General features: G+C 37.3%; 4 protein-coding genes across 10 annotated transcripts in view; 2 read left to right on the top strand and 2 right to left on the bottom strand.

The window, feature by feature from the left end:
* The window catches only part of LOC126374277 (GPI ethanolamine phosphate transferase 1-like), a 22,321-nt gene extending 5,366 nt beyond the window's left edge, over nt 1–16,955 (bottom strand). Inside the window, exons 1-4 of one of the 7 annotated variants that reach the window (XM_050020799.1) lie at nt 8,805–8,870; nt 5,398–5,435; nt 4,896–5,232; nt 4,190–4,446 (exon numbers count right to left, since the gene is read on the bottom strand). In XM_050020799.1, the coding sequence (XP_049876756.1) occupies nt 4,190–4,446; nt 4,896–5,232; nt 5,398–5,435; nt 8,805–8,824 (652 nt within the window). In that variant the 5' untranslated portion in view covers nt 8,825–8,870. Of the gene's footprint in view, nt 1–4,189; nt 4,447–4,895; nt 5,233–5,397; nt 5,436–8,804; nt 8,871–11,485; nt 11,613–16,713 lie in introns of those variants that run through there. The other 6 variants (XM_050020815.1, XM_050020825.1, XM_050020809.1 and 3 more) reach the window with 6 other exon arrangements.
* Nucleotides 5,531–14,954, top strand: LOC126374268 (ras GTPase-activating-like protein IQGAP1). The gene is made up of 14 exons (XM_050020790.1): nt 5,531–5,764; nt 5,847–6,100; nt 6,310–6,387; nt 6,473–6,617; nt 6,723–7,802; nt 7,876–8,711; nt 8,811–9,673; nt 9,880–10,105; nt 10,591–10,755; nt 10,856–11,035; nt 11,468–11,608; nt 11,812–11,965; nt 12,037–12,430; nt 12,572–14,954. Exons 1-14 carry the CDS (start codon nt 5,707–5,709, stop codon nt 12,930–12,932), a joined length of 4,935 nt encoding a protein of 1,644 aa, XP_049876747.1. The 5' UTR covers nt 5,531–5,706; the 3' UTR covers nt 12,933–14,954.
* Nucleotides 15,897–19,161, top strand: LOC126374448 (metallophosphoesterase 1 homolog). The gene is made up of 7 exons (XM_050021103.1): nt 15,897–16,235; nt 16,312–16,498; nt 17,128–17,269; nt 17,799–17,965; nt 18,287–18,372; nt 18,444–18,722; nt 18,977–19,161. The coding sequence occupies exons 1-7, from the start codon at nt 16,137–16,139 to the stop codon at nt 19,097–19,099; spliced, it is 1,083 nt and encodes a 360-aa protein (XP_049877060.1). The 5' UTR covers nt 15,897–16,136; the 3' UTR covers nt 19,100–19,161.
* Nucleotides 19,110–26,628, bottom strand: LOC126374418 (protein naked cuticle homolog). Its single transcript, XM_050021067.1, has 5 exons — nt 26,278–26,628; nt 22,086–22,312; nt 21,191–21,301; nt 20,648–21,102; nt 19,110–20,543 (listed from the first exon to the last, which is right to left on the bottom strand). The coding sequence occupies exons 1-5, from the start codon at nt 26,390–26,392 to the stop codon at nt 20,180–20,182; spliced, it is 1,272 nt and encodes a 423-aa protein (XP_049877024.1). The 5' UTR covers nt 26,393–26,628; the 3' UTR covers nt 19,110–20,179.

The following is a 26,628-nucleotide window of genomic DNA, read 5'->3' as shown; positions in this document are numbered from 1 at the left end:
AAGCCTGTGCTAATTACATTTCGATGTATCTTGCTTTCTATCGAGCAGGATACCAAACAAAAATATTACATAGAGATGCAGTACCAACAATATTCACTCACATATCTCACATAAGGTGAGTTTAAGTTTAGTTATAAGTTTATAGATTTTGCAGCTATTTCGTTTTTGTATTCTACATTAGCATGGAAAAAATATTTCAATACAATACAAATATTCTCTATTGCACAAAATAATTAGTATGAATAACTATTTTGGTAATTACCTGTGATTATTCCTTCTATAAATAATTAGTATGAATAACTATTTTTGTAATTACCTGTGATTATTCCTTCTATGTGCAATGTGTAAACGTTAATATGTGCCATTCTTGCAGGTAAAGTTATAACGACCAGAGCCGACACTTACACTTCTAAAGAAAGTGAACAAGAGGAAATATTTTTTTTTATCACCAAAAGTCGGAATTGTTCAGTGCTTCGTAGTCATTGTATTCTAACTATATTGAATAAAAATCTTTTAAAGAAGTATTTGCCTTTATTCTTTAATCGCATTGAGATAATCTCCGAAATATACTAGAAGGTCGTCTACTTCTTGTATCGAGAGCCGATTCCATTTCCGGTCAAGTCAATGAAAAACGTGTATTTAATTTTTATAAAAGGGTAGGTATGTGATTTATAGCAACCAAAGGGTGGCCGCAATGTCGTATTAAAATGATACTATAGCATATGTGGACTAGATGGACCGTCCTCGACCTCCTCGGCCATAACACCTTGCGAAATGACATAGATTCAAAAATGATAAATTGACCTTTAACAAGTTTGTCCATGATAATTACGTTGAATAAGTGGTTCTGAATCTGTCACCGCAACGTCACGGTAATACTATCATACAGTATTGTAACTCGGCCGTGTCCTTGAAATAAATGCCTACACCCGCGCGGTACGTAAACATGCGATAGGGCTACCCACCTACAGAATTTTAATTACATCTGCCTACTTTGAGTTTCTATCTAGTTTTGTGATTGTAAATTATGATTTTTTATTTAAACAAATAAAATACTTTGTAATTGGAATAGGAAGTGTTTAATAAAAATGCATGTTTTTTTTATTCTTAGTTTTAATTTAAAAAATATATGTTTGTCTTATAAATTTGCGACCGAAAAATATTTGCGCCTGAAATGAGTTCATGCAACCAAATACAGCACAATATGTCCTACTCGTCATATTAAATATGCACTTGTACTTATTTTAACTTTAAGTTTAATGAAAAATCTTTTAAAATACAACACACCGTCCGTTCGTCACTGTGCGACATTCGCGACTGGTTGGTGTGCGTTACCCCAACAAGAAAGTATCTCCTAGAGTTATATGAGTAGAACGTATAGTTGGTGCCTTATCTGCTGTAAATGTGCCCCCACATAAAAAATGTGTGCCCCCTGTCGTTTCGAAAAAAAATCGAAAAAACGATTCTTGCTGGGGTAACGTTTTTCTAGCAGGAAAATTCTAAACGAATGATCGGAGAGAGAAAAACTGTGCATGGCCAGATAGCTTATATGTGTGCCAAAATGTGCCCCCAAAAATAAAATCTGTGCCCCTTCAGATTTTCGAGATATTGCATTTCCTGCTGGAGTAACGTTTTGATGAATAGTATATCTCTAAAACCATTGCATGTGCCCCTGTAGAATAAACATACGCGAGTAGCTCTTAATGTGTGCCCCTTTGTGCCCCAATTAGATTTTAGAAAATATTTATAGTTTTCAAGTTATCGCGGTTTTATGAAAACCCGAAAAAACATCGCAGCGCCTAAATGAGACAAGGCATAACTTCGCTGAAAACTGTATTCGGTCTTTCTTGACGCTAATAATAACCATACAAAGTTTCAAAAATGTTCATGCATGCGTTTTTGAATAATCTTGCTAAAAGTAAAAACGATGGTGTCATAACTTTGACGGCAAAATACAAGGAACTGGCACAATCCCAGATGTGTAGGTGTAAACCAAAATCTTGTGCCTTTAGTCAAAAATATATGGTGAAAATATTGAGCTTCAAATGTTACGCATTAAGTAAATATAAACAAAAAACCAAAATATATAAACAACGGCTGGTTATCCGACCAAATCTGAATGACTACTAAAAAGCGACGGATTCATACTTAACGAGGACCTTCTTTACTTTACTCACTAACCGGTTCACACGTGTTGTGCCTGAGTACACTGAAGTAGAAAAGTAATAACTAATAAAATAAAGTTGTTATTGGATTATATTTTAATAGCTGTTTCTACGACCTTACACATGATTAAGTACGTTTATAAGAGCCATTTTCAAATAAAATGTACATGTGACTAACATGCTCAAAATCGTGACCAAACTGTTTTGTGACATACCTGTATTTTTATACTAATGTAAGTCACATTTATTGTAAAGCAGAGTTAAAACTATGTTTCATTTATATAGTCACAAGGTGCATTTAATATATTTTTTAATTAGCCCTCAAAACTTTTGAACGCGACTGTAAGGACAACAGCTTAGGTATAATACGTCCAATAAAGAAGGTCCTCGTTAAGTATGAATCCGTCGCTTTTTAGTAGTCATTCAGATTTGGTCGGATAACCAGCCGTTGTTTACATATTTTGGTTTTTTGTTTATATTTACTTAATGCGTAACATTTGAACGTCAATATTTTCACCATATATTTTTGACTAAAGGCACAAGATTTTGGTTTACACCTACACATCTGGGATTGTGCCAGTTCCTTGTATTTTGCCGTCAAAGTTATGACACCATCGTTTTTACTTTTAGCAAGATTATTCAAAAACGCATGCATGAACATTTTTGAAACTTTGTATGGTTATTATTAGCGTCAAGAAAGACCGAATACAGTTTTCAGCGAAGTTATGCTTTGTCTCATTTAGGCGCTGCGATGTTTTTTCGGGTTTTCATAAAACCGCGATAACTTGAAAACTATAAATATTTTCTAAAATCTAATTGGGGCACAAAGGGGCACACATTAAGAGCTACTCGCGTATGTTTATTCTACAGGGGCACATGCAATGGTTTTAGAGATATACTATTCATCAAAACGTTACTCCAGCAGGAAATGCAATATCTCGAAAATCTGAAGGGGCACAGATTTTATTTTTGGGGGCACATTTTGGCACACATATAAGCTATCTGGCCATGCACAGTTTTTCTCTCTCCGATCATTCGTTTAGAATTTTCTTGCTAGAAAAACGTTACCCCAGCAAGAATCGTTTTTTCGATTTTTTTTCGAAACGACAGGGGGCACACATTTTTTATGTGGGGGCACATTTACAGCAGATAAGGCACCAACTATACGTTCTACTCATATAACTCTAGGAGATACTTTCTTGTTGGGGTAACGCACACGACTGGTTGCATGCCGAGCGCATGCTGAGATCCGAGCACGTAGGTATAACTCGCGTTTCGCCCGTTTGTATGGAGTTGGAATACTGTATGATAGTATTACCGTGGCAACGTACGGTTCTTCTTAGGTATCTTTTTATCAGGGTACAAATAGGTATCGTTTTAACTAATTTACTTGTGGTTCTACCCACCCAGGTATGGATACTAGGTCGTTATTTCTGTATTTAATTAATCATTCAATTTGTAATGTATATTTTTTTAGATCTTGGACTAACATGAAATTTTTAACCGATAATAATGTCGATAAAGACATGGAACGGCACTAGTGGTTCTGATACAAAAACATGTACTATAGGTACGTTTCTATAACAAACCCGCTACACGAGTACAAAAGACGTTACGACGATAGTATATTTATCTCTTTTTAACTTATGACGGCTCACATGAGTGCGAAAGACAAAACCTATGTTTTTCTTTCGTCTTAAATATGCTCCGTCTATTCTATACAAGGTCTTTGGTTGGTTTAGATTTGTGCTTAAAATTGACGTGTGTTCCATAAATTTTATGCTTGTCAATTACCCGTCCCTTTCCTTTTCGGCGGATAAGAAAATGACAGATATAACTTAAAATAAAATTAGATGGTATTTGCAGGAATTAGCACCAATGTCTGAATAAAATAAGCTTGTAAATTATTTAATAAGAGAAACATATAATCAAGGTATTCCGATAAATAGTTTCGTTCTTTAATATCATAACGTAGTAAAATAAATAGAAATAATGTTAAAAACTAGAGTAAATACGTTTACAACCATATGTACGAGTTTGACTACTTGAAGCAGTTATGCTAGATGACTCTTCTTCTCGGTCAGACCCAGCTGTCACTAAATGGTACAGTTCTCTTTCTTGAACCGCTTCCAACTCGTTTAAAACTTCTTCGGTGGGAAGTTTTTCCTCGGTTATTTCTCTTGGTGGCAAACCCAACGTAATAAAAGCTCTTTTTACTTGACCGGGGCTTAACCACCCACGCTGACCTGGATCGAAGCTTTTTACTACAGCTTCCAAATGCCTGTGAACAGTACTTAATAAATAACAAAATAACATGTAATAAACTTATTACTAACTAGTAAAACGATCCGTGCTTCGGAAGGCACGTTAAGCCGTTGGTCCCGGTTACTACTTACTGATGTAAGTACGTAGTCGTTACATGAGTCATGTCAGGGGCCTTTGGCGGCTCAATAGCAACCCTGACACCAGGGTTGATTAGGTTGGTAATCCACCTCCCACACGATAGAAGACTAACTAGTCAAATTCAAAATTCCTAACGCAGGCAGTAAAATGTAGTTTTTAATGAGGGACTTTCCAGGCTACGTTCCCCAAAAAATATAAATGTCTACGAAGTGGACCACTGCAAAATCTATCCATCCTCGTACAATTCGCAAAAAATATGATAGATCAGCAGTATAGAGAGCAGTATGTTATGCGGGCAGGTATAATAAACGTGAACGAAAGTCTTACCGGCGTTCATATATCACCGGCGGCAATCCAAGACCTGCGCGAAATAACATGCAATCATCAAGTAATTTTTGTAAATAAGACACCGGTTTCGGAGACGCGTCAGCTATCATTTTGGTCAAGAGAAATCGTATTAGTTCAGGGATGCGACGTTCCCGTAGATAACTCTCAGTCCTTGCGACAGTAGAAAGAATTTGCTGTTTTCTAAATGATATTTCTACTTTTTCCGAAGATTCGTCATCTCTTAAACACTTGCATACAGGAATAGGCTCCGGTGAAACGTATGGCACTTTAAATGGTACTTCTTCTTCTTCCCGGGTTTCTTCACTAAATTCTTGTTCTTCCATTTCATGCAAAGAGGTAATCAAGTTTTCAATGTTTTATAAAATAGATTTTCTCGTTTTTTTTTTTTTGTTTTTTATTACAGACTGTAGTGTTAATTATTGACATTATTTCTATTTTAAATTCAGCCAGTTTACGAAATAATGTTTGATTTGAAACTTACTCGACCGTGATCGTGATCTTGGACTTGAAAATCGATATCTGTGAATAAAAATAACTTGGGCTAAAGTGATTGGTGTTAAAACCAAAAAGGGAACATTTTTTTTTTTGGGAGGAACTAAATGGCAACTCTGGTTTCAAACTGAAAGAAACCGACAAACGGTTGCTTGTTTTGAGTTTTGAAAAAATGTTAAAATATATTCGAGAAAAATAGGCTATTTCAAATATAATTGTATTTATTTGTGAATTACGAATAACCGTTTTGTTATGATGATAAAACTTGAACTATTGTGATAATTTAAAAGTGCAAAATATGTTATCAATAATGGGACACGAAGGCGAGGATGTTCGTATAGGGAAAATTGACGACTGTAAGTGTAATTTAATGGTTATTCTCTTGGATTCTTGACACTCTCCTTATAAAAATGTTGACAATACGTTTACAATTAACAGGCGATACGGAACTTCGCAAAACTGGACAAGAAATGGACTTGATCAGACAAAGGACTATTGCTTATGAATATCTTTGTCGGTTGGAGGAAGCCAAGACGTGGTTGGAGGCATGCTTGAAGGAAACCCTTCCACAGGCCACAGAATTTGAGGAGAGCTTGCGTAATGGTGTCTACTTAGCTAAACTCGGTCACTTTATAGCTCCTGATATGCTACCACTGAATAAAATATATGACTTTGACCAAAAACGTTACAAAGTAAGTTAATATGTTATCTAAGTTATTTAAAAAGTATATGAATCGGTGTATGAGTTTAAATAGTTATTGAATTTTTGTAAAACTTAGCATCTTATAATAAAAATAATTTTATATTTAGGTAGGTATCTATTCCAAATTATTGTCCATCAATTTGAGTTTTTTTTAATTAAGTATGTATGATACCCAAATTGTAATTTTATTATCTTCAGGTTGTGGGGTTACAATTTAAACACACGGACAATATTAACAAGTTTCTACAGATTTTAAAGAAAACTGAACTTCCTGTGGTAAGTGTTGAATGAAGTTGCAACTTGATATATATGTACTTATATGTTTGTTCATAAGTTATAATAACAATTGTAATTTGTTTAGACCTTTCAGCCAGAGACCACAGATATTTATGATAAAAAGAACATGCCTCGGGTTATTTACTGTCTACATGCACTCAGTTCTCACCTATTCAAGCTGGGCAAGGCACCACTAATACATGATGTATTTGGAAAAGCAGTTTTTACAGGTAAAAAAAATGTTATGCTTTTGATGGCAATGAGATATCTACTCCAACTATGATTTTATGAATGCCTACTAAATGCCACATACTTAATTAGTTTTTTTCTTTTAGATGAAGAGCTTGACTTAGTTTCTAAAGACCTACAGAAATGTGAACATCCACTCCCAATGTTCCAACAAATTGGAGGCATTCTGTCCAAAAACAATGTAGCTGACAGTGATGCCCTCCATAAAGCTGTTATAGAGGTAAACAATTCATTGGGTTCTGGAAAACCTATTACTGCAGCTCTACTGAATCCAAAGCTGAAATTGAAATTTGTTCAAAACAGACTTATTGATGAGTATAAAAAAGTACTACAAAGTGCAAAACAAGACAAGATGCAAGTGGCTCACAACCGATCCTTGAATGATAGCTATGTACCTGATGATTATGATGAACTACTGACCCAAGTAGAAATTCAGGGCTACATTACTGCAACAAACTACAAATATTCATGGAAAAGCCTATGCTCATCAGCAAGGAATAGTGATGTTAATACAATACACAAAATTTTCAATGATGAGTGGATCAGAGTAAAGGATTATAATGCCAACAATCTTGACTTTTACTGTGATGTGGTGAAAGAAATATTGGAATGTAACAAGGACATAGACGTGGAAGGCATCACAAACTGGCACAAAATATTTCAGAACATAGTCTCTGAGGGCAATCAGAAATCCCTTGAACATGTCAACCACAAATTGGCAATTGCAGATGTAAATAAAGCCCTGGATGAAGGGAATCCTCAAGATCTCTTTCATGCATTGAATAATCCTCACTTAGAACTGAATTTTAAAATTGATAAGTTTGCAATTCCTTTGCTGTTTGAAGAAATGAAATTGGAGAAGTGTGAATTGGAGAAGAATTTGAATGAAAGTGAAATAGCTGCTTCTGTGGGTTACTTGACTGCCATAGCTGCTATCTCACAGGCTGTGGACAGAGGTGATGAGGTAGCTGTTTGGAATTCACTCAATTCAAACCAGATTCATTTAGAAGGCTTGCGACCCCACTGCCGGCGTCGCTATCTGTCGGCGTTAGTAACTGCATTGCAAGTAAAGATCAGGGAACAGTGCGCGTGTCCTTTGCTAACATTAGAAGACATTCGTGACACTATTGACATGGTCAATATGAAGGATGATGACAATGAAGAGCGTAAGTATATCATTTTAAGTTGTTTTGTTTATTTCATTAGCTGATGTATTTCTAACTTTCATTATTGTTGTAGTGGTGACAGTAATAAATGGCATTAATAAAGCAGTCTCTGAAGAAGATGCAGAAGCATTGACAAGCTGGTTAAAAAACTCTTGTTTAAAAATATCAGCGCCCATACATAAAGAGGAACAACAGTTATACTTGAGAGTGATGAAAAAGAAGCTGCTCCACAAAGAGGCTCAAAACTTATGGCTTGATGACGTCGTTGACACAGTTAATGAAGTCAACAGTGAATCATTGAAAGTCAAGGAGCTGACTGAAACATTAGTTCAGTTAAATTCTGCCATATTGAAGAACAATGTCAATGAATTTTGGAATGCTCTCAACTGTCCTCTTCTCTTTGGTTCTGGAATTGTTGAAGATACCTGCAAGGATGTTTATTTTCAAATGTTTTCTAAAGCACTAAAGAAGAGAGGTCAGCACATCTGTCCTTGGATAGTATGTCATACGGATGCTGGTAATACTGTGTACATTGATGTGGAGTCCTACACATACAGTTGGAGCACTCCAAAGGATTTCGTACCCTATGCTCGCTATTTGACTAGAAAAGATGTGAATATTATTGTCGAAAAAACCAATAAGCACCACATCAACAAATACAAGCAAATGGTGATAGAAAAGTCAATTGTTAAGCTTCAAGCATATTGTCGAGGATTTTTACTTAGACAACGATTGATAAAAAGACTTCGCTTCTTTAAAAATAATGAGAGATATGTCGTTAAGATACAGGCGTGGTGGAGGAGGATAATAATGCAAAAGAAATATGGAACCTTAATAAAAATGAAGGCGATAGAAGCTCGATTGAAGCAAGAGAGGAAACAAAACCCTTGGGCTTGGTATAAAATCCATGTATGTTCTTTTTATTTCTTAATTTTCGTACTGTTGTTTCGATGAGAAGTCAAAAGAGTATTATACATATACATTCATATTCATTTATCTTACTTGCAGGAGCAGAAAATCATAAGGATTCAAGCATTGTGGCGCGGGCGTCGCGCTCGTCAAGCTTTCACGTCGTTGTTCCATTCGCCAAATCCGCCGCTGAAAGTCGTCAAGAAGTTCATCCCGATGCTTGATTTCTCTACTGAAGATTACGACAGAGAAATTGGGCTACAGTCGCTTAAGTCCGAAGTTGTGCAGTCTATTAGGAAAAATCAAGAGCTCTCGAAACAGATTGACGACATGGACCTTAAAATTGGCCTGCTTGTTCAAAACAGAATTGCATTGCAGGACGTAGCTGCCCATGGATTGAAATTAAATAATTTAGTGAAACACAACTCTATGACAAAACTTGTTTTTCAAAATCGATCGGATGGCAAAGGGACAATGATGACGGTATCCACAGCTGTAAAGGGGCTGAAATCTCTGACGAAAGAAAGCAAAAGGTTGTTAGATGGTTACCAACATCTGTTTTATGAGTTACAGACAAATCCGACATACTTATCCAAACTTCTGTTTTGCATCCCTCAAAACAAGACCAACTTTTTCCTACAAAATGTCGTTCTGAGTCTTTATAATTTTGGTGCTTATGCTCGAGACGAATATTTATTGTTAAAGCTATTCAGATTCACGCTGGAGGAAGAAATAAGTTGCAAAGTGACTAAACCTTTCGATATAATCGCGTCTACACCATTAGTGCTCAAAATGGCTGTGAGTCTGTCGCGCCAGTTGTCAGGGTTGAATAGTTTGCAGACTATAATCGGTCCACTTGTTGAGAAGATGCTGAAAGACAAAGACTTGAACATAGAAACTGGGCCTGTTGAGATTTATAAAGCTTGGAGGAATGAAACTGAAATGAAGACTGGACAAATTTCGTAAGCGTACCCTACTTTCATTTGTTTTTTTTTTTTTTATATGTAAGTTTTGTAACAGTGTTTCAAACAAACATTTTCTAATAAATCTGCACACTGCAGGTCGCTTTATCGCCAGCGCTTTAAAACGCGCGTTTTAAGTTGGCGTGCAATATTTTATAAGGAAATATTAATTGTAATATCATTAATATTTGATAATACCATTGCAGGAAATTGCCATACACAGTAACGCAAGAAGAAGCTCTTACCTATCCAGAAGTTAAGAAAAGGTTGGAGACTGCTCTATCTCAACTGAAAACCATAGTGATGATGTTTTTGGACAAGATCACAAATTCGACGGAACTTCTACCTTTCTGTATAACGTACATGGCTCGCGTGTTACACAGGGCTTTGACTTCAAAATTCGCACATACACCTGAAAAAGACATTTTAAAGGTATTTATTTATAGCCCGATTTAATTTATTTTATCATAGATAAATAGTATGAAAAGAAATCTGTACACTGCATGTTCAGGCTAATCTCAAAACATTGAATGATGAATACACAGTTCACTTAGTTCGGTTGAACTACATCTGCCATACCGCATCGCACTTTCCTATGTTTCTATCCTTATCTGTCACTCTGGACCGTCATTTGCTAGAGCGAGATAAAGAATGGGATTGCGATCTCACTCCGACTGCCTCATTAACCGCCGCATAAGGTTGCAATATCTGGCTTTAGCAAATGTCGGTTGTGAGTGACAGAAAAAGATAGAAGCATGGGAAAGTGCGATGCGGTTCGACCAGATGATATCAACTCTAATTGACCGCATTTCTAAGACTAGGATAAAAAGTTTACCCAAGCAAGGCCGGGTCGAATCGCTAGTAGCTTATAAGATAACGTTACAAATTTATGTTTACGGCTTTTACAACTATTTTAGGTGATTGGAAACTTGGTTTACTATCAGTTTCTGAATGCGGCAATCGTGGCCCCCGATGCTTTTCATATCATCAATCTACCAAACGGCGCGGGACTTACGACAGACCAGAGGAAGAATCTCGCTTCAGTGGCTAAGATACTACATTTCTCAGCTGCGAAGAAAGGCGTAAGTGGGATCCAAATTATTTTACCCAAAAATCCCTGTTATATCTTGATGTTTTCTTTGCCAAGACCCAATTTCGTTATTTTTTATTGTTTTTTTTTAGTTTGGAGAGGAATCCAGCCATCTTCGGTGCTTGAATCCTTTTATAGTGGAATGTCATGAGAAAATGAAGGAGCTGTTTCGTCGATGTTGCCGCGGCCCGACTCTGGAAGAGTATTTTGCGGTTGATGAATACACTGAAGCTACCCTCTTACATCACCCACACATTTATATTACTGTTCAGGTTGGTATTACATACACAAACATACATAAACTCACGCCCGTTATCCCTAATGGGGTGGGCTGCGCCATAAGTAATCAGAAGACAACTTGCAGCGACTGTTGATACGAAATCCTAAGAAGATTTGTATAATACCAGAAAACTATCTGTCCTGGTGAACTTCGTACCACCCTTTTCCATGTTTTATCGTTTGAACCTTCCTTGGTATACAACTAACATTTCAAATCCAAAATCAGTCAACACGGCCCAGGCGTTCTGCAGGTATAGCGAGATGAAAGAACAACAATGATTTTTTATGTGTATAGATACAATTGATTGATATAAGTCAAACTTTAGCAAGAGCTTTAGCACACTTTGGCGCCACAATTTTTGTATAAATAACCAGCTTCTTTTCATTTCTACTTGTAATGTTTCTAAACCCAGCAACGGTTTTAGGAAATAGTGGACACGCACGCATTGTTGTTGGAGTACCAGGACATCATAGCACCGGATCATCGCGATAGACTAAACGAACTCCTGGACGATTTGGGAGAAGTGCCGTCAGTCGCGCAATTGGCTTCACGTGACGTCGACTCTGTAAGTAAACATACTTTATGTTCTAACGTTTGTTTATTAGTATTAAAAATTCTTTTTTGTTTCGAGCTTTTACTTTTGTTCTCATTCATATCTTATTACCAACATCTTTCATGGTGTCGACTATGAAGTAAATGCGCCAAAAACAGATATCTACTGATACTTATTTATCTGATTATTCGTTCTTTTTGTTTTGATTTTAATAGAGTAATGCGGGAGATTCCGAAGAAAACGCGCGATTGGAAGTATGTTTGGCACTAGTGAACAAGTTCCAAGCGCCTGCTGATGATATGACAGATTTGAACAAACTTTTCATCAAAACTAAAGAGCTTTGCGTGGCTATTATCCCCTTCTTGAATGGTAAGTGTTTATTTTTTATTTAGTGTAATTTATGACAAAAGTGTGTGTTTTACCTGGGTTTATCTTTCTAGGCGAACACTTGCTAGAAGCTCTATGCATTGGCACTACAAAAGAACAACAAGAGCAATACTCCAAAAAAGTACAGAGACGTATTTACTCTGGACAAGCTAAACCGGACGATGTTATGTCTTTGAGAGAGCACATAGCAAAGCTACGGCGCAACCTGCAGCTGTTAGAAGACGAAGGATATGTTACTAGGGAAGATGGCTACCAAGCTCTGGTTACGTCTATTGCCCTCGATTTGTGCAATAAAGGGAAGTACAGGCAGGCACAGCGGAGAGCGCTGGCGACTCTTACGCGGACCAAGCAAAGTCTACAAGAAAAGACAAAATATTATGAAGAAAAGTGTAAATCTTATGACCAATATATAAAGTCGTGTCTTGCGAATCTTCATGCTGGGAAAAGGTAAGTTTATTTTCTCAACACAAGCCTCGGGATTAAAATTTTGTTCGACTGTACGAGGTGATATGTGCGCGTAATTAACTCATAAACAATTCTTTGAGTAAATGATTTGATCGCTGTTTATAATACTTCTTTTCTGTTTAGGAGTGTCCATGCTTGCCTAAGGAGATCGGGAAAAGACGTTCAAAAGTTAAAGTCGAAGTTGACTGTGAAATATTCTGGCGCCAAATTAATGGAAAGAGGGGTCCTGCTAGAAATAGACGGACTTTCGCCGTCGCAGTTTAAAAATGTACAGTTTGACATCACGCCTACAGACCACAACGGCGTGTTCACAGTGAGAGGAAAGTTCATGGGAGTGGAAATGGAATCAGTCGACGTTGACATTCAAGACCTTCTACAGAAGCAGTATGAAGGCTGTGCTATAATGGACATGTTTGGCAAAGCAAAAATTAATGTTAACCTACTAATCTTCTTACTTAACAGTAAGTTCTATGGTAAGTCGTAGTATACCTACCTAGACTCATAATATGATGAATTGATTATTTGAAAAAAAAAATATGATTTGATTATCTAATTCGTACCAAATACACTAAATTTTAGATGAAGTATTACACACCAAAAATTCTTTATTAACTATAAGTCAGAACATTAGAACTAGTGATCCGTCTTTTAGATATTAGTTTTTTTTTAATGTAGTAAGCAGTAGTTGCGCTTAATTATCGCTTTCTAGAGACTATGGCTTGGAAACATAGCAGTGAGTGTTCTTATCGATGTTATTTATCAAATTAATACCTATATCATAATACAGGTTAGTAGTAGTACATACTATTAAGAGAATATTATTTCCTTTCTGTACTAATCTACTATGAATCTTGGATGACTCAATGTACTTGTGTAGTGTTGCAATTTGAAAAAACTTATTTCAGTTATTGAAGACTTCATTGCTTTGTTAGCAAGCAGTATTGATTTATTTTTACTATGTTAATCAGTGTTATATAATTAATTATTTATACTAATGAACTGTTACAAATAGTTATTAAGGTTTTTTGCACTATGAAGTGAATGTGCACGTTTGTGATTAATCATGCTAATATTATATTAATATTCGTTATTTCTAAATGTATAATTTTGTTATTGCTTCAGTGGAGATCGATCCTGAGGTACTTAAAAAGCTGTTACTATCATTGGACCCATCTAAATCAGCAGGTCCAGATCGTCTACCAGCATTATTTCTTATTAATTGTGCTATGAGCTTAGTTGTCCCTATCGTACTATTGTTTAAGAGGTCGTTTGCTGAGTGTTCCGTTCCAAAAATTTGGAAGTCGGCATATATTACTCCGGTCCTCAAAAAAGGCTCTAGGACTGATGTTAGTAATTATAGACCTATCTCTAAATTATGTATTCTGTCAAAATTGCTCGAAAAGGTTGTTCATGGCCAAGTGTACGCCGCATTAAAAAACCTTTTTAATAGTGCCCAACATGGTTTTCTTCAACGCAAGTCTACTGTGTCGAATCTTGTTCTCTTTAATGACTATATCACTGAAGCTATGGATAACGGATGTCAAGTTGATGTAGTTTATACTGATTACAGTAAGGCTTTTGACAGAATTGATCATAACATATTAATTTCAAAATTATTTAACTGTGGTATTAGGGGGGATTTACTCAGATGGTTTACTTCCTACGTTGAGAATCGATCTCAGGCTGTTGTCATTAACAATTATATGTCAGGGTGGGTTAATATTCCCAGTGGGGTTCCCCAAGGATCTCTGCTTGGTCCTTTATTATTTAATATTTTTGTTAATGATATCAGCAATTGTTTCTCTTTCTCAAAATTGCTGTGTTTTGCGGATGACATGAAAGTTTTCGCTAAAATTAAATCCGAAGATGATGCCTGCGCACTTCAGTCGGATCTTGTGCGCCTGGACGAATACTGTCGGGCTAACAAATTAGATTTAAACCCTTCTAAATGTTTTGTTGTTACTTTTTCACGTAAACATATTAATGTCGTAACGTCCTACTCGTTGGGAGGACATACATTAGTAAAGAGACCTGACATGAGAGATTTGGGTGTAGTTCACGATACTAAGCTGAAATTCGATGCACATATTGATAATATAGTAAAGAATGCTACGAAAGCTCTGGGTTTCATTATGCGTACTTCTTCTTGTTTTGTGCGTGCAAAAACGTTCAAAATTCTTTATTGTGCTTTTGTACGAAGCAAGTTAGAATACGCATCTCAAATTTGGAATCCCAGGTATCAAGTATATATTGACCGTATTGAATCCATACAGAAAAAATTCATCAAATTCTTATGCTATAAATTAAGGAAACCTTATAGTTCCTCGTCTTACTATAGTATTTGTAAGCAGCATCACCTTTTACCTCTTAAAGCGAGATGTGATATTGCGGACATAGCTTATTTGCTGAGGCTAACTAATGGGTCCGTTGACTGCCCGGAACTGCTTAGCAAGCTTTCATTTAGTGTTCCCACTCGATCCTGTAGATTTTACACACCGATGTCATTGCCTTCAGCATCCACTAATTACCGGCAGGATTGTTTTCTATGGCGTGCATGTAGAAGCTTAAATGACGCAAATAAATACCTGGATCTTGATATCTTTAATTGTAGTTTGCTTACAGTTAAGCGTAATTTGGCGAAAGAGTGTTGGTTGGGGACGTCATGACGTTGATTCTTCGTTGTTTTGTTTACTGCAGACATTTTTCTTTTCTTTCGTCTTATTTTTAAATAGTTTATTTTAATTCAGCATGTTTTATTCTGGCACGGTATAATGAATTGTTAGTTACTTATTATTTTTTACATATTATTATTATTATTTTTCTTTTTTTTTTGTATCATTTGTTTTTAATACGTTTAGTGCTTAAGCTTGTTTACCTTATTTCTAGTGTGTGTGTGTAGTGTAGTGTTGTGTAATTATTATTGTTATTTTATGTTTTTTCTATAAGTTTTCAATAAGTTTAGTGTTTGTTCACCTTACTTGTATTTAGTATTGTATAATTAATGCTATCAGACTGATTTGTACTATGTCTATTTGTGGAAACCTATAATTGGCTCCCCTGCATCGTATGTATTTTTATATGTATATTGTTTAAAGTAGCTGTTGGTTTTCCGAAAATAAATAAATAAATAAATAAATAAATAAATAATTTAGAATTCAGTTCACCATGCGTTCAGTTCACTATTTGAAGTGAATAATTATTTTAATTTGTACCTGAAATTTTATACTCGAAGTCGGTGTCAGATGGGAGCCGTGTATTCATCACAACAATAGAAGCTGAAAATTCATTATCATTATTTGTACTTATTTTAAGTTTTAATAATAAATGAGGCTGATCGCATATGCATCAAAGTATTGATTTTTGAACTTAAATTAACTATAGTTTCCCATTTTTTGTTCTGGTAATAATTGTTTGACATATCGCATCGGTGTGAATCGCTTGGCGTTTGTTAGACGCTAGCGAGATGCGCCGCGGGCGCTGCGCCAGTAGTGGCAGCTTTTTTAAATATATAGTTGGCTGTATGGATTACGTTCCCTTTGCCTATCGTGTACGGAAAAAATTAAAAAAATACCAGATAAGTGGTAAAGGAGAGCGATTACTATAACTAAACGGTCGATAAAATCGAAAGATAAGATGAAACTTAGTTACCAATGACTTCGCATACACATGTAGTTTTTACACAGCAACAATGCGTCGGGTCACTAAAAGACTCTCTTTTCTATTTTGTGGCATTATTTTTATTGTGTTTTACTGCGAATTTCTTATTTACTATGTCGTTATAGCACAGGTAAGCACGTTCCCTATTAAGTTGTTGTTTACGATTTATTTCCTTAACGTATTTAATAATACATTATTCGTTTTAGTGTTACTGGCCACCCTTAACAGTGTCTAAAAGTGGAGCAGATGTGTTGAAAGTGTTTATGTTGACTGATATCCACCTGTTAGGGCCTAGGGGAAACAAGTTTGACAAAATGAGAAGGGAATGGCAGATGCACAGGGCTTTTCAGACCATTTTAACAGTCCACCAACCTGATGTTGTGTTTATATTAGGTAAGTACTTGCTCTAGCCGTGAGGTCATGTATCGTAGGCGTTGGGCGCGCTATAAACCAAAATTACAGATGTTGCTCATCTCACAACACACAATCAGGCCTACATTTAAGTACGCGTGCACTAATAGACAACACACCACACAATTCATCAATTACTTTATGTCACGCAACAATGTTTTACAGCACACGTGTGTTAGCTGTGTAGTGCGTCTTACCCTTAGACGACATTGTCATGCATTGGTATTCGTCGTTTCTTCGATATTAGAATATTTACTATTTTTTCCTTGCCCGGGTGTCGGTTTTTTATAACAAAAAAAAACTTAGACCTCGTTTTCCACAGACACTACACATTGACACTAGCGTTCCAGCGCGGGCAAGTATTTACAAAATTCGGACATGTAAACTAAACTGATGACAAAAAAGGTCCGCGCGCAGCCTTCACGAGTCTAAACTATGGTCGAGGTAAACCTAGCTCAGACACTGGTGGGGGGTAGAGAGTTGCCGTTCTATACGTAGTAAAACAGCTACGTTATAGATTGGTCCTATTTATTATTACGTCCTATTTATTTGAAATCTATTGCACCTATCTCGTACATTGTATGTTCTACCATAACTGTTTGCTTTTTCAGGCGATATTTTCGATGCGGGACAACGGGTGAATGAAAACCAATTTAATAATTACGTAGACAGTTTTCACGGGAAGTTTTCAGTGCCAAATCACATAAGAATGTATATCGTGGCGGGAAACCACGATATTGGATTTCATAATGAGTACGTAGCATTATACAGTTTTAGATTTCTTTGCGATAACGTTAACTGTTATATTTTACGACTTTCGTATTGTAGGTAGATTAAGTACACAATTTTGACGAAGAATTTGAATTCAATTTTGAAGAGTTACGACATCTTTTGTTACCTATCCAAATAATTTTCAAGTTCAAAACTGATATATCTTGAACTAGGAGTTATTAGACGACTATTACTCGTAACTGGGTGAATTTCAGAGCACCGGAAGCGGAAGTCAGATCCATTTGTGTCACCGCAAAAACATCCTATATCTTTTGTCTTTTTGCAAGTATCCAGTTAGAACTAACGTAAGTTCCAACTAACGTATCATATTGAGTTCTGGGGTTCTAAAATTCACCCAACTAGTATTTTTATATTTTTTTTTAACATTAACGTGGTTAACCCCTATTTACTATTTACTCACTACTACAACTAGGTAGGCATATTATTGTCTATTCTTTAAAATCTATTCCAATGTGCAAGTAAGTACTTAATCGGTAATCTTTCGTTTCAGAATGTCTCCTAAACGTGTTCATCAGTTTTATGAAAAATTAAACAGCAAATCAGTACGGTTCGTCACGCTGAAAAATAATCACTTTGTCTTCATTAATTCCATGACTATGGAGGGCGATAATTGTGCTTTTTGTAAGAGAGCCAGAGAACGCATTGAGGAAATTTCTGGTAATTTTCTAAACTGTATACTGTTAGTGCGAAAGACACGTATGTCTCATCTCTTTCGCACTAGGCGATGTACGATATCTCTGTCCTACTGTCGTATTCATGTTACGTTTTATAGGGCAGTTTCGCATTTGCATCTGAGCTGAATTTTGAAGAATTTGATGCTCCATTTTTTTCGTAGAGAGAATTGGTATACTACTTTACGTACCGTTATTCCATTTTATTGTCTATTCGCTTTGATCAAAATCTACACTTGCTTACTTTGTATTTTCACTTGTGTTTTGTTCTTGTAATTTGTTAATTTTATTTAACTATTTTTTTTAGAAGAGTTGAATTGTTCTCGTAGTCCTACTCAGTGTGAGAATGTGAACAAGACTGAAATCATTTATAGTCAACCCATACTTATACAGGTGAATAGATTGTGTATTGTGTGGAAGATTAGATTTAATATCTAGTCACATATTAAAAAGCGTTTAAATAGCATTTTCCTATGTCCAGGATATCGGACGCCGTGTGTACGGAACCGGACTCAGTGCCGTGGTATGAGAAAGATATTCCGTTTACACCGAAAATAGAGGCGTTGTCGAGAGAAGCTACCGACTATCTCGCGATGAAAATCCGACCCCGAACTGTGTTCGGCGGTCACACGCACTACGGGTGCACTCAACGACATGTATATGACAATGACACCATAGACTTTTTAGAGTACACCATCCCATCGTTCAACTGGAGAAATATATTCACTCCTAAGTACATGCTGGTAAGAATTATTTTAACTGTTGTTAATGCATGAAGAAATAGCTAATAGTAGTTAGAATTTATTAATGTTTTATCTTTATTTCCTTTCCATGAGTAGTCTAGGATGAAAAGCTATACTCCCATTTGTTACCATCCTAGAAATTGACTTAGCGGGTCGTTTCGTATAATATAACGAACGTATTATAGGCGAGACATATTATATTGATTGTTTGAGTTGCTAGAGTAGTTCGTAAATGTAAAATTGTTTGTTTTTAGGTATCAGTTACACCGGGGGAGTACGCAATAAACAAGTGTGGCTTGCCCGGGGAACACACTATAGTGATATCTGCTGTGATTATACTCCTGGTTACTCTATATGTGGTCAGGAAACGGGTATAGAAAAAAAAACTTTTATATTTTAATCCCATTATTATATTTTGCAATAAATATTTTTGACAAGATCGAGCACTTTGTACACTGTACACCTTACTAATGAACATATCTTTGAGTGAAATAGTACATACTTCATTTACCAAATTATCACAAAAGAAGTATTTATAATTACTTTAGGATTCAGCTGTTACATTACAATAAATACTAACACTAAACAAGTAAAATAAGAGGTAGATAATAACATTTCAAGAGATTCGTTCATTTAATTTTCTTAGAATAATGAATACTGATATTGGTAATGTACCGAAAGCTTAGACCGAAAGTATTAGATTGAGTCAGATTTCGTCAGAGCTTGAGAACGAAGTTTATGGTTGCCTGTAGGTCTGGTAAAGTAGGCTAATAGTGAAGACAGCAACCATAATTAAGTACTAACAAACAGTCACTAACATGTTATAAACTTTCGTCTTCTGAGCACCTAACACTTAAAACTAAAATCAGTCTAAACTCTATAATGAGTTTTACAATATAAGTATAATAATCTAGAAACAGCTACACTAGCCGTATACATTACGTTATAAACCGGGAATATAACCAAAGCACACATCTGGAGATTTTAACTCGTACCAAAATCTAATTCAAGGCACTTGACATTCAATATGTTAGATAACGAATATAAGTCTACCAACATACAGTTTACAAATAATCACAGGCTTTTCTTCGTCTTTCTGGTGTTGACAATTTTAAACCTGTACCCTTACAAATAGAGAAAAGATTCACCCTCCACACAAATCAATTCCGAGTACCAAGCTTATCAGTCACCCTGTTATATCTTGATATACATACTAAGACAAAGTGTTAGAAAATGTTACGTCTTGAGCCAGAAACGGTTATATTTTTTTGTCATAAATACCCCGTTTTGAATAAATACTGATTAATGACTACATAGCTATTACTAGGTTAATATTACAACTATTGAATGTCCGCCAATTTTCTTCGCTTGGTAACTCACATTTCACTCATCACTCCACAATGCTTTCAACACGTGAAAAGGACATAGCCGTTGCCGACGATGTCCTTTCTTGAGTTCTATAAGAATATTATTTGCAATACTCGGGGTTGCTGGGCTTGCGTGGGGAGGTCGTGAGAGCGAGACCTGGGGTGAGGCGCGTGGGCAGCGCGGGCGGGCCGCGGCGTCTGCGCCTGCTTCTGGTGGTACCCTGTGTGCGCGTGTCGAGCTGACGAACAAATCACCGCGTGTAAATAGCGATCATATCTACACAAATTTGAATCGCCGCCACTCGCTAAATCCAGATATCCATTGCCCGGATTTTCAGATTTTAGTTTTTGGAATGCATTCAAGGGCTTCTCGCTGACCGTGTACGATCTGTTGCGAAGCTTTTGATATTTACTCGTTATCTCTTCTTCATTGGCTACAGGTTCAGGGGGCTTTCTGGAAATAAAATGATAAAACATTAGTAAGACTTACACACCATTTTTACGTTATGAAAAATGTTTTTGGCGAATTATAACAGGATCTAGTAAGACCCAACTTACCTCGAAGCTTGAAAGCTCAGATGGTTCTTTTCCATGTTGGCCTGAATGATTTCGAGTAGTTCACGTCTTTGTAAACTTCCAGATCGCTTCTTAGTGTGTCTGCGTTCGCGGTGTTCTTTCCGCGTGTGTCGATGTGATCGGTGATGGGTGGGAGCGGGTCGCTGGGGCAGTCTGCGGTCACCTGAGCACGAGGACTTTGAGGAGACGTCGTCGTCGTGGGACAGTCTCTCTCTCTGGTCCTCATCGGTATGCTCACACTCTGGTGGAGTCGGTGCCGTCTGTGCCGGTTCTTTCCGCCGGCGCCGCCTGGCGTCGCGTCGCTCGCGTTGACTCCGCGAGCTCCCGTCTTCCGGCACGACCGTTAGTCGCACTTGTATGGTTTTCGAGCCGTAGTGCGGCACAGTTACCGACTTGCCTATAGACTCGTATATCGTCGACACAATTCCGGCTATGTCCTGCAAATTGAAATAAACGTTGAATATCCAGATCGATTTAATGCAAGTATGGTTTAATTACAAGTTGTAGAATCATGTTGAAGCTTACATCTTTTGTCATCCTTCCGTGTCCGTCGAGGTCATAAAGAGTGAAGGAGAACTGCAGCGGTTGTTGTTTGGATGGTTCTGGATGTTGCAGCTCTACATCGCACGTCAATTCCTAGAAAATTAACAAATTGAATTACTAATAACGTCACATAAATAATGAGTTCGTGAGATCGCGACGGGGTATCAGCTAATTAAGTATTTATGAATGAATATGAGATAAAGGAAAGACAGTTCGTCATAGGATGACCTCGAGTCGATAAGAGCATAATAACGTGTGCCAGTGTCCACTGGAGGGCTCAATAACGTGCGGGTTAGTGAGAGAGCTAAGTGAACGTGTAGTGTTACGTCATAACATACTGTAGACATTAGAAGTTCAGAGTCCTGTCCAGTCGGTTTCGGATTACTGCCGCGAGGTTATTGTATGTAGGTACGGAGATAACCGGCGGCGCCGGCGCGCGGCTCAATGGCCGGCGGACACGGCGAGCCGCGCTGCCGTTCTTATCTCACGCTTTAAAAGGAAACTAGTCCCGCTTTTACGATCACTGAGTTAGGTATGGTATGATAGACCAAAGACGTGCCGAGCGAATGAAGTAATTGCAATGCGAAACAAGCACTCGATTCATATTGCGACGTACCTATATTTCTTTGTATTTGTAACATGCTTTTAGTATTATTTAGCTCTGCTTCATTCATTACTTCTCCTTATACTATTTTACGTTACGTATTATAAAGATACTTTATTTAAATTAATAAGAGGGTGATTAAAATCTCGAGTCACGACTTAAAATAGGTTTAGAGAGGTAGATTGCCGGTTAGCAACTGCGTAATCGTACTTTCTATCTAATTCACGTCGGGTTGCATTCCGGGTTTGTAGAGTTTAAACAAGTGAGTGTTACCTCAAAGCGGAGTCTGGGTTTGTCGTCATGGTTGTCGGCGGGCGCGGGGGAGGGTGGAGACTTGTAGGTGGGCTCATGAGTCTTGACCGGCGGGGCGCGGGGTGGAGGGGTGGTGGGCTGCAGCAGCGCACGAGCCTCGCTCGGCAGCAGGTCGGGTGGCGCAGAACACTGCGACGCAGCCCTGCCCACTAATTCCTCCGTATCCGTACGCTCGCTTTCCGTACCAACTGAAAAATAAAACGATTCTCATAAATATCTATAGGAAAAGATGAGTTTTGTCCAATCTCAAATTAATTTCAATTTCTATAAAAACAAAGTAAGTAAGTAGGATTTAAGACCTATAGGTCGCGATGATATAACAGGACTCACGCACGACTACGCTGAAACTACCTACGTTACTTATTGTCATTGATCATGGCAAAAAGAAAAAAGTACAATGCACAATAACAAGAAAAATACAACGAAATACCCTAACAAGTTGGCGGCGAAACTCAAAAAGGTCGGAGGCGGGCCGGCGGTACTGCGAGTTAGTTTCCAGGAAGGCCCGATCGGCCCGAATGCTTTGGGATCCACGCATCTGTCGCTAATGTTATACTTATTTCTCAAAAGAAGCTGATTTTGTAATCATCTGCCTCCCTCGCGAAGGTGATTTGGTTGCGTTGTTTGGGAAATAATGAGAATAGTCAGTTAATCTTTAAATATAAGTACAATTAGATCATTTTTGTCTGTAAAGTAATATTTCAGAAATACCTACTTGGACAATACAGAATAAAGGCTTTTACAACAGAAGAAAAGCTATTGACACCTTTAAGACTACGCCACATATTAGTTAAATGAATGTTTTAGGTCATCTTCGTTAAAACCTTTTTTATCACTTTTTTATCTTCAGTTTCAATGGAGCATTATTTAAAAAAATACTTTTTTTCATAAATCTACGACAGCAGGTAGATAGACGCTGAGCCATCTTACTACAGTTTTGTAACGAACATCAACGACGAAATATAAAAAAAAGAGAGGCAACGGAACAAATCTAGCCGTAGATGAAAGGAACGGAGCCGAACGAAATGAGGCTGGGTGATGTGAGTTACGCTATACCACGCGGTGCGGTCGGCACTTCCCGCTTGCTCCGGGGGATTTGACCCACTGATATTTATTTATTAACATTTAATACATACTACAGTGTCTAGTCCTTTGATACATTTTAGATTTGGAACCAATGCTCGCCACAGACGCCTTTTGTTTGTAGTGTGACTACAGTAGGTAGTGTATTATTACCATAATATTATTCTTATTCGCTATAAGTGTATCTATATAGATGTCGTTAATCAAATAAGCTTACATATGAAAATAAATGTCGTCTAGTGAGGGTGTGTTGTATCATTATGAACACAGTACAAGTGATTGCCACCGGTGCTTTGTTTACGCGCGTTTTATTTAGCAGCTACCTTTCTAGTATGACGACGGAGACTACTGACCTATAGAGCCTTAGATCTAAGAGATACAATGTTCAATGACAGATATTTAGTTGTAGTAACATCTGAATATTGCGCTAAGATTTGGCACTAAAGGAAAACAACTTTAAATCTTATTAGCATCAACAAGTTTGAATACTTGTTAATTATAACATGCGGTAAGAGCGAATGATCTCCGTCAATGATACAGGCTTTAATCGTGTCACTTTAATGTCCCATGAGTTGGAGGATATCAAATAGCTAATAGTTTAGTAATACCGGTGGCATGGGGCCGTGTAGCCGATCACTACATACCAATTATTAATAGGAAAATAAAGGTATTTAGATAAGTAAAAAGCGGAAAAAAGTAATCAACCTTCCTAGAAAATCGCCATCCACTCATAACATAACCGTATCCGTATCCGTATTTGTAAACAAATCACATGGCAAACACACTTATCATGAAATACGATTACAAATTAAATGCGACATCGGCATCGTTTACAAAATACGCAAAAAGTACTAGCAATTGATAAGAGGCGGCTTTATATATTTTGTGTCAAGCATGCGCGCCGCAAATCTCTTAAGTATCGTGAAATCCTGGTTACGATTCTATGGCATCACTAAATCACCGTTTGATCGATATTCTACTTTTAGAATAGGTCAACTTGATTTTTGTTGATATAAGCTGATCTGCGCATTTTTGGTGCATGGATTAAGCCTTTGTTTTCCAAAACGAATGGTAATTGTTGTTGATATTTTTGTTACATTTTAATTTAATTAAATAATGCACGTGAACTGAAAGTGTTCAAAAAATCACAGCGGTAATAAAGGTACAACCATACCGGAGCTAATGGGAATGCCGCGGCACACGTAACATTCCTTCCCTTGACTGTTTATCGAGTTTATCGTGCTTCATTCTGTAAACTTATACTCAACGGTAATCGCATACAACCGACGACCACAGTAGGATTGTGTTTCCTTCTTCAGCGATACTGTGTTTGTAGAAATTGTTAATATTATTTTTGTTTGACTGTACTAAGCGTTTCTGTGGACTTTTATCGTCGATACTACTATTACTAACATTTTCTAGATTATGACTTTTAATCCCAAGTAAAGGGAGACTAGACGAGATTTACAGTTCTTAGAACCATAAACTAAGCTCGCGTTTGATAAATTTTAAAGCCTGGTAGACGCTTGAAAGCGGACAATTCCCCGTAGTCCGCAACAATGAGAGTCGCACGGAGAGGAGGTACCTTAAATTATGCAACAAAAGCTCAGCATCTCCGAAAAAGTTCTTTGTATTCGCCGGGTTACTATAAATTGTTGGGTGCAGCGTTGTACCTACGTACCTATATTAGATGTAGATATACAAACGTTAAAGAGGACTTAAGGCCAGGGGCGGAGTTTTCTTTGATGTAAAATAAAAGGTATTATTGTCTCCGCTTCGGCGACGTGCTTTTAACTTTTCTCTTTGAAGTTAATCAAATGAGCGGTGCGACTCGGTTAGCATCTAAAACTCTATTAACAAACTCCGCTTTACGGGCTTGACGTGTGTTCGGGAACATTTTAAAATGAAAGATGTAGGAGATATCGTCATCCATCCAATTGAAGTGTTCAGCTTTAACGTGTGTTTCGTAACTAAATAGAACAAGATCAAAGCGTCTCTGTCTACTTTGAAGTATGATTAGGTGGGCAGTCGCATTTCGAGAGCGGAAGTTTCAATTTTTTTTATGAAGGTTAAGCGATTGTTTCGAAACAAACATAGGTCAATGCGGTGTCTCTTCTTTACACATTTATGTATTATTGCTTAGTATAATAACATTAGAATTAACGCGATACGAATAAATAATCTGTGTACGGACAAAATACCTACTGACATAATTAACATAATCACGTAGGTAAGAATGTGATACCTACTTGGCATTTCATTAAAGAAAACGTGAGCGATATAGACTGGTTCTTGGCTGTTAGTCTCACATTAACCTCCCGCTGAGATTTTTTGTCTTATTTTCCATGTTGCGGCGGATGGCGGCGCCCGCTTTGATCTCGCTACGAATAATTTGATAATGCCCGACAGAGAGATAAAATTTTAGCTGAGGAACCGTGTACCGTTGTTATTGTACACATAAGTAGGTAATTAGGTTCAGTCGTAATACACCTACCGGCTTTAAAATCATTGAAGTACGTAGGTAGTTATGAAAATGTTTACTACGCCGACTTGTTAACACTTAAGTTTTTTATGTTCGTTATTTAGAACGTTAATATTACAAAGTAAAGGTCTTATCTTGTTTTGTACCAAGTATAGTTAATAATTTGTTATTTTGAGTTTCAATCAATGAATTACCTATAAACCTAGAAAAATATTTCAAGGTATCTGCCCCCATAGAGCAACATGGGTCTCTGGCTACCCCCACTTAGTCACATTTTCAAACATAGCGCTAATATTGACGCCGTTCAAAAACTTGTAAATTTTATAATGATTAAGTAGGTTCAAACACGATACCTAGGTCTATTTACATTTACACACAACAATCTAATTGTTCTTGAGTCTGGATACGAGTTTAATATGTATTACCTCTTTTTAATAATTGGAGATGAATGCAATCATCTACATATCAACGACAAGCATGAGGTTTAGAAGGGGACAAACAAAACGGTGTCCTTGACGAATGACGTTCCACCTCGGAATGTTTGTTTACCAACACGTTGGGGTAGTCATGATCGAGGGAGATACTTACTGCTAAACTTCTTGTATCCATTTCTAAACTTGTTGCGCCACCACTTGACGAAGTGGTGCGCCATGGGGGCGTCAGCGGCGGGTGCCGGAGCTCTCAACGTTTCGTAGCACGTCATGCGCTGCGCTCACGCACGCATCCCGCACACTTCAAAAGGGCCGCAAGCTTGTTATTCACCACGAATAAATTCAATTCACTGCCACTGCGATCATTCACAACACTGGGGGTGTAAGTTTCCTCGTGTATCGCACTACGAAAGCTGTGACCTAGTTGTCCGCGTGAAGTTGTGTCGCGTAGAGCAAGCGCGCGACCGTCCCGCGTGCGTGTCTGCGAGTGACTGACTGATGGATGGAG

The sequence above is a fragment of the Pectinophora gossypiella genome, chromosome 2, assembly GCF_024362695.1.
Source record: "Pectinophora gossypiella chromosome 2, ilPecGoss1.1, whole genome shotgun sequence".
Classification (NCBI taxonomy): Eukaryota; Metazoa; Arthropoda; class Insecta; order Lepidoptera; family Gelechiidae; genus Pectinophora; species Pectinophora gossypiella.
Note: the sequence above shows the minus strand (reverse complement) of the source record. Positions and strands in the feature narration are given on the sequence as shown.